This window comes from Cenococcum geophilum (genome assembly GCF_001692895.1).
Source record: "Cenococcum geophilum 1.58 unplaced genomic scaffold K441scaffold_3, whole genome shotgun sequence".
NCBI lineage: Eukaryota > Fungi > Ascomycota > Dothideomycetes > Gloniales > Gloniaceae > Cenococcum > Cenococcum geophilum.
Window position 1 is genome coordinate 5,746,001 of NW_027137561.1, and position 8,033 is coordinate 5,754,033.

At 49.8% G+C, this 8,033-nt stretch overlaps 1 protein-coding gene across 1 annotated transcript; it reads right to left on the minus strand.

Moving 5' to 3' along the window:
* Positions 1-1,817: 1,817 nt before the first annotated feature.
* On the minus strand, positions 1,818-6,083 carry K441DRAFT_167857 (putative kinesin). The gene is made up of 4 exons (XM_067640298.1): positions 4,995-6,083; positions 4,160-4,922; positions 2,965-4,107; positions 1,818-2,912 (listed from the first exon to the last, which is right to left on the minus strand). Exons 1-4 carry the CDS (start codon positions 5,958-5,960, stop codon positions 1,972-1,974), a joined length of 3,813 nt encoding a protein of 1,270 aa, XP_067509583.1. The 5' UTR covers positions 5,961-6,083; the 3' UTR covers positions 1,818-1,971.
* Positions 6,084-8,033: the final 1,950 nt, after the last annotated feature.

Below are 8,033 nucleotides of genomic sequence, written 5' to 3' on the forward strand. Positions count from 1 at the left end.
GCATATAAGATTTAAGCTTTATTACTATAATACTAAATTACAATTAATTAATTAATTTACAGCTTTATTTTACTAAGACTTAATTTAATATAGAGCCTCTAATTAGCTTAGTAAAAGGAGCATTTTTAACAGCGTATAGAATAATAATAATAATTTAATTTTACGAAGTAATTTTAAAAAAGGGTTTAAAGCAAGCTTTTTATTTAACCTTAGCGTAAACATTATCTAGTAGAAGATTATAAAGTAGAAGATATATAAGTAGAGTATTTCCAAGCAGTATATTTCTAAAGTCGAAAGCACATTCTATATAAAAAAAGTATATAAAGCAAGCAAGTAAGAATGGTGGTGGGTGGGGAGGCGGTATAGTAGAGGAAACTATTAAATGCTCCATCGTAACTAGGGGTGTGAATACACCGTGTAAGTCGGAATATTACACGTGTACACGGTGTATTACACTGTGTATTACACTGTGTAAGTGTAAGCTTATATAATATAATATATATCGTAATCCTTAACGTCCTCCCGGTCGTCGTCCTCATCGTCGCCAAATCTATATATATCTGGTTCTTGGCACTTTTTTAGGTGGGCGACGACCTTCTGACGACTACTTGAGTGCCATATTTTCTGGCAGTGAATACAGACAACCTTTGGCTGGGTTTTACAACGGAGTTTATAGGCAGCAACCTCCTTCCAGCATAGATTAGCTGTAGAGCCTGCCATTTAGTGAACGATTTGGTTGAAAACACGATGCCAAGGCTCGTGATAGAGACGAGCGAAAGAGTGCGATAAACGGCGTTGCAAATACTGTAGGCGAGCCATCCAAACGAAAGACTCTTCATTACACTGTTTACTAAGCATATGGCCCGTGCAATACACGGTGTAAGCCTCCAGGATACACGTGTACACCGTGTATGTACACGAATGTATGTACACGTGTAAGTGTAAGCTCACACCCCTAATCGTAACAGCTTGACCACGGCCTCGTGCCCTCCCTCTGCCGCCCGCGATAGCGGCGTCCAACCGTACCTATCCTTCGAATCGACGTCGACCTTGCCTGTCTCGAGCAGCAGCTTGACCACGGCCTCGTGCCCTCCCTCTGCCGCCCACGATAGCGGCGTCCGACCGNNCCTATCCTTATCCTTCGAANCGACGTCGACCTTGCCCGTCTCGAGCAGCAGCTTGACCACGGCCTCGTGCCCTCCCTCTGCCGCCCGCGATAGCGGCGTCCGACCACCCCAATCCTTATCCTTCGAACCGACGTCGACCTTGCCCGTCTCGAGCAGCAGCTTGACCACGGCCTCGTGCCCTCCCTCTGCCGCCCGCGATAGCGGTGTCCGACCACCCCAATCCTTATCCTTCGAATCGACGTCAACCTTGCCCGTCTCAAGCAGCAGCTTAACCACGGCCTCGTGCCCTCCCTCTGCCGCCTGCGATAGCGGCGTCCCACCGTCCCAATCATTCGAATCAACGTCGACCTTGCCCGTCTCGAGCAGTAGCTTGACCACGGCCACGTGCCCTCCCTCTGCCGCCCGCGATAGCGGCGTCCGACCACCGTCCCAGTCCTTCGAATCGACGCCGGCCTTGCCCGTCCCGAGTAGTAGCTTGACCACGGCCTCATGACCTCCCTCTGCCGCCCGCGATAGCGGCGTCTGACCGTTATTATCCTTCGAATCGACGTCGACCTTGCCCGTCTCGAACAGCAGCTTGACCACGGCCTCGTGCCCTCCCTCTGCCGCCTGCGATAGCGGCGTCCGACCGTCATTATCCTTCGAATCGACGTCGACCTTGCCTGTCTCGAGCAGCAGCTTAACCATGGCCTCGTACCCTCCCTCTGCCGCCCGCGATAGCGGCGTCCGACCGTCCCAATCCTCCGAATCGACGTCGACCTTGCCCGTCTCGAGTAGCAGCTTAACCACGGCCTCGTGCCCTCCCTCTGCCGCCCGCGATAGCGGCGTCCGACCGTCCCAATCGTTATCCTTCGAATCGACGTCGACCCTTGCCCGTCTCGAAGAGCAGCTTAACCACGGCCTCGTGCCCTCCCTCTGCCGCCCGCGATAGCGGCGTCCGACCACTGGGATCGACGTCGACCTTGCCCGTCTCGAGCAGCAGCTTGACCACGGCCTCGTGACCTCCCTCCGCCGCCCGCGATAGCGGCGTCTGACCGTTATTATCCCCCGAATCGACGTCGACCTTGCCCGTCTCGAGCAGCAGCCCGACCACGGCCTCGTGTCCTCCCTCTGCCGCCCGCGATAGCGGCGTCCGACCACTATCATTATCCTTCGAATCGACGTTGGCCTTGCCCGTCTCGAGCAGCAGCTTAACCACGGCCTCGTGCCCTCCCCCTGCCGCCCGCGATAGCGGCGTCCAACCGAACTGGTCCCTCGCGTTGACGTCGGCTCCAACTGTCAACAGCACCTCCGCCGATGTAGAAAGCCCGTTCCGAACCGCAGCATGCAAGACTTTGTTTCTGAACTCCTTTGCGGCAGCACCCTGTTCTTTACCCAGGATAACTTGGTCAAGGCATGAACTAACCCAATTCTCTAGTAAGTAAACGGCCGGATTGTGGGTCACTTCGTCAACGAATCGGGAAGTGATATCTAGGACGTTCGCATCTCGATGGCAGCCATCTATGTGATGTGTAAGATAGGACAGAGCATAGTTTGCCAATGGCCTTTTGTCCAGATACTGGGCATAGTATTCGAAGCGCTCTGAAGTCCAAAGTTCAACATGCGGCAGCGTACCCGCTAGAGTGGTGTTTGCGGCACAAAGCATGAGATACCGGATACAAATTATAGATATGCAAATGTGGGCATCTTTCTTGCACATCCGGAACTTCGAGTTCGCCACGTCCCCACAAGGATCGAGGAAAAATTCGCGAACCGTTTGATGCATAACTTGAACGGTCCCACTCCCTGTAGGCTTGTTAATCCAAAGTTTGAAGAGTGGAGGTAAGTTATGCGGTACCATGATTGTACTTAATTTCTAAGAAGTTGCCTCCGCAATAAATGATACGTTGCTTGGATGGAAGGATATCTTCTTGAACAGAATTATCTGAAGGAGTGAATGTGGTGTCGAGATTATCCGGAATAATAAGAGCATGGCGTAATTCGTCCACCGTAAGAGGACGTCTTGCGAAGAGGACGAATCGGAACATCTTTACTCCATCCCAGATATTTCGCATGTCCTTATTCGGGAGATTTGACTTATTCCTAGTCATTCTCTCCAACATAAGCGTGTAGAACTCCCTCAGCTCTGTTGGGAGCTGTTTGAGAAATTCAAGGATATCCTTCTCAGAATGGCCCTGCTCTTCACATTCCAACAGTTCCTTTCCAACTAGCTTTACCCATAGGAATACTCCCTGAGCGTTTTTAACAATATATTGCGTCGCTTGAGCAAGGTGACGCCTAAGACTAAGACGATTGAGGAAGGAACTAGCGAAACTAGAAATATCTAATTTTGTCTCGTCTTGCAACCTAATAAAATTATGAAATTGGCTTCTGCGGACTTCAAGCTGTCCTACCGGCCGACTTGCAACGAATACCTTTACAATGCAATGCTTTGTCCTAGCACAAAGTTTAAACAATAGGTCGAGAACATCGCGCCTGTCGTTGTCCTCAGACTCATCTACTGCATCGATAATTAGATAGAGTCGCTTCGCTGCTGAGTAATCCTGTATTGATTTGAGAACTGTTTTTAACGATGCGTAATCCCAATTAAAGGGAACCCCATGGCGACGCTGACCCCGGTACTCAGTTTGGAAACGATGGTAAAAAAAGGTCTCGTCATGTTTTAGAATATCGTAAAGAATTGACCGAAACATGTTGTAGTGACTTCTTTGAAGCTCGCCCTCCCTAAAGCTGTAAAAAAACCTGGCTATAGTAGCTAAATTTACAGCCGGCTCCCGTTTTAGGAGATTTTGATTAAAATATTTTGCAAGAGTGCTCTTGCCACTACCGGGTTTTCCTTGGATATATAGAAGCTGGGAGGCATCTGGCGTGGACCATTTTTTATACTCATTATGTGCCCAGATCCACTCGAAGGAACCTTTATACTCTGGCGAAATCTTTTTATATCGCGTATTATCAAAGCGAAGGCTAGCTAAGCATTCTTTCTTTATTATTAGTCCAGTTTAGACTTGGGGCATAGGATAGAGACGGACCTTTTCTTTCCCTATCATGTTCAATCCACGGTAACCCATTAAATTGATCTTTGATCTTAGCCAGTGGTTGACTTGTAAGCAGAATCTTAACCTTCGAGGTTCGTTGCTGTAGACGTTCAACAAATACACGAATTTCCCCGAGTTCGTCTGGCTGATGCTCGACTTGACCCAATCCATCGACAACAATTAATAAGCTTCGTTGCTCTTCATAAACCAGAAATGCTCCCAGAGCACTCAAAAGTGTATTCGCTGGAGCATTGAGGATTTCGTGTATGTTTGTAGCTGGAGTGTCTTTCTCGTTAAAGTCCCGCTCTTTCCAATTAGGAATTGCTTCCTTTTGGAAAGCCTCCTTAAGAAGGCTATGGAGGAAGCTTCGGATGATTAGTATCCTCTTGTTCATCGGCGAACAACAGACTATCTGTTTAAGGAGTGTATGAACGAAAGCAGTGACAATCGATTTTCTCTTAATTGCGGCTGAACAGAAAAAGTACAGAACAAGATGGTCTGTCTTCTTCCCCTGGCCCACGATGTACGATGAGACTTGATGGATGTTCCGTTCGGGCGGCCCAGATAGCCAAAGCACCTGGGAACACCCAGCAGAGCTCCATTGTACAAAGTCCAAGTTCCTAAAGATCCAGTAAAAACTCGGATGGTTACGATCTAGAGGTGGTATTGTGGATATATGCTCGTCTTGCCCAACTTCTAATAGCATTTTAAGGAACTGGTCTAGATTTAACTTATTAATAGTAGACCAAAGTATTCCCTGTGTTAAATAAAGGATTAGCATATTAGACCCCAAATTTCCATCTTCTTGGCAAGGAAATGGTTAACATACATAAATAGTAGCCTCATCGACAGTACGTGTCGTGACTACTTCAGTTGCAGGTATGACCGACAGGATTTCCTTGGCACATGCTGCTGCAGTGGCCGCCGCGTAAGGCTGCCACTTCTTGTTCTTGTGCGAGTCGGCATAATCACAAATACCGCGGATAACAAGGCAAGGGAGGTTGTTCATTAATCCGGCCGCCTCCATCTCAAAGCACATCACTCCACCTAGCTCTTTACTAATCCGATCCCTCGTAATGGCATCCTTTATAACCTGGTTACCTGATGCTATTGTGCCGTAATGGATCGCCACGCCTTGGCCTACTCGTGGAGTCCGCTTTACTTCCTTCTCTCTGCTACATTGCTCACATGTTGCCCCCCCAATATGGTTATACGTCGCCTCGAATAATATGTCCGGACCTACCATGCTACGGCTAAAGTGTTCTAGCGGATCGAAGGTGGATAAATATGTGGCAAGGTTGCTCCGGCCTCGGTAGTGGAGCGCTCGTAGCTTCGAAACCGCGTTAAGTAATACTACCGGAGGTGCGTTAAGCGATCCTGTCCGTGCTATGTGTCCGCCTGCTCCTGTCTTTCCAAAGTCGTACTGCACTACTCCTCTATGCTGCAGATAGGGTTGACTGATTACTACGTCCCCAAGTCGTATATCTGATTCAGGGGTTGGGACTCCGCCGCCAATGCCAACCATGAGGCCGAAGCGGATCGATGCGAACTTGGATCTCATTCGCGCGGCGACAGTGGCGGCGGATTGGGTTCCCGTTTGTCCCGCCGGTAGGTAGGCAAGGACAACGTTGTGGCCACCGATGCGGCCGAGCGTGTAAAGGTTGTCATCTGAGCTGTCTTGAGCAAGGCTCTCATCCTCTTCATCCAGCATCTCCTCAGCAGTGGCAAGCTCGATGGGAAGGGCGCATATCCATCCTACAGTGTAGTCTCCGGCTTGAAGGCGGCGTCGCTTCATTGCTAAGGGTAGATATAAGGCATTTAAACAACTAAGAAATCGTGGTCGTCACGAGGCTGGCAGGCTGAGCGGGAGGTAGGCAGGCGTGGCGCTATGATTTGTGGCTGACGCGTGGGGCGTGGTGAAGGGTCTTACTGCCTAAGGCAATAACAATAGTATATCCACGGTCCGTTTTATATGGCTGAACAAGCCGCTAAGTCGCGATTTGGCAGGCGAGGAGGCCCATGCGCTCAGCGGCATGTGGATGTTACCCCATAGCTACGGCGACGCTAGCAAAGGGGAAGCTATAGCGCTTATCTAGGCTAACGCGTACTAGCTTAATTCCGCAATAGATAAAGGCGCCGGCGGGTATACCGTCGGTAGGTATACTATTAGTAGATATCCCTTGCAACGGTGAAGTCCTACGAGAGTTGGACCGTGCGCGAACACCAGAATCAAAAGTACGCGTATGGTTAGGGAGCCTTGATCCCATTGATTCTATTGGCCAGATCTTATCGATAACGGTAAAATGGATCCTATCGTTATCGATAAGATCTGGCCAATAGAATCAATGTGATCAAGGCTCCCTAACCATACGCGTACTTTTGATTCTGGTGTTCGCGCACGGTCCAACTCTCGTAGGACCGTTGCAAGGGACAGAGGTTTAAATTCGGGCAACGGCCAGGGTTTAGGGGGAGCTGTTTTCGCCATCTTATTTAGGAGAACATTATATTGAGTCTTCTAAATAAGGTCTACATCAATTCTAGCACGATTGGAAGGCATGGTGGCGGTGTAATTGATGATTGAATTCTGTAAGTTTTGTCAGGGCAATGACTAGGCCGGCATGGGATATATGAGGAAGAATCAAAGGGGCTCGATCGCCCGAGAAGATATCTACAGTACCCCCCCTACCAACAAGTTTTGATGAGAATAGCTTCTGCGCCGGACACTATTGCGTTAGTACTGTAATTTGAATGAAGTGCGCCTCCGCATCCTCCAGGCATGTTTAGTTAGGTTGCTATCAGTCAGTCTTTCGAACGAAGGATTCGTCAAAATCGTCACAAAATATCACATGTCAACAATACCAAATAGTAGGAGTGTCATGAAAGGCGTTCAAACAGTATAATTACTCCACTATGTACCATGTCGGCTCTCCCACTTCCCCCCCTACCCTAGGCAGCATGCCATAAACCTGCCATCCCAGCCCATATTCATAACGCACACGATGCACACATAAGTCACGTCAAAGCGGAGAACTTCACTTAAACCCGCTCATAAAAACGCCTGCGACCTGATAGTAGCAACCTTAACCCCAACCACAAACCCAACGCCCACCCCTAATCTCATAAAGCCGCCCTCAGCGTCCCCATCCTCGTACTCGTCTTCAACTGTAGCCTGCATTCTCCTGCTCTTTCTACCACCGCCAAGGGCGACTGCATCTACAAAAAACCCTTCATCCCGCTGACGCGTCGGAGACCCCGAATGCTGCCCACCTTCCCAGGTTCTGGCTTAGCTTCACCCATTTCGCCGGCCAATAGGCCAATGGAGCTGCCCCGCCGGCTTTGCACTTCGCCGGCTTCGCTCCCTACAACCGGCACGCCTAGTACGCTTCTCCGCTCCATCCGGAGGCCTTTCCACCCTTCTAGCTCCCGCTCCATCCTCAAGCACTTCTCCCTTTCCTCGCGCAGCTCGCGCTCCGCACGCTTAGCCTGCAGCTGGGCAGCAGAGTCTGTCGACTGGAGGTCATCGATTGTGGCGAGAAGAGATGAAATCTTGTCTCGGGCTTTGGCGAGGTCTTCTGATAGCGAGGTGTTCTGCTTGTCGCGGCGATCGATCTGGGTTTGGAGGTCGCGGACGGTGCGGTCGACGTTGCGGATCGAGCGGGCCTCAGCAGTGCGGGTGCTTTCGGCGGTTTCGAGGGCTTTTTCGAGCTGTAGAGGTATCTAGTTAGTCCATATTCTTCCGGTATTTATTACGGTCTGATATAAAGGGCTCATACCTCTTGAATTCTGCCATGCAGGAATCTGACGTCTTGGCTTGTCGACGACGAGTATCCCTTGGTTTCGAGATCGATAAGTCGCAGCTGGAGATCCT

Excerpts from the sequence above, each read along its gene's own strand:
- K441DRAFT_167857 (XM_067640298.1), bottom strand. The coding sequence starts at position 5,960 with ATGAAGCGACGCCGCCTTCAAGCCGGAGACTACACTGTAGGATGGATA. Across the intron at positions 4,108-4,159 it reads ACATGATAGGGAAAGAAAAG|AATGCTTAGCTAGCCTTCGC; the intron begins GTCCGTCTCTAT and ends TAATAAAGAAAG. Across the intron at positions 2,913-2,964 it reads AGAAATTAAGTACAATCATG|GGAGTGGGACCGTTCAAGTT; the intron begins GTACCGCATAAC and ends ACAAGCCTACAG.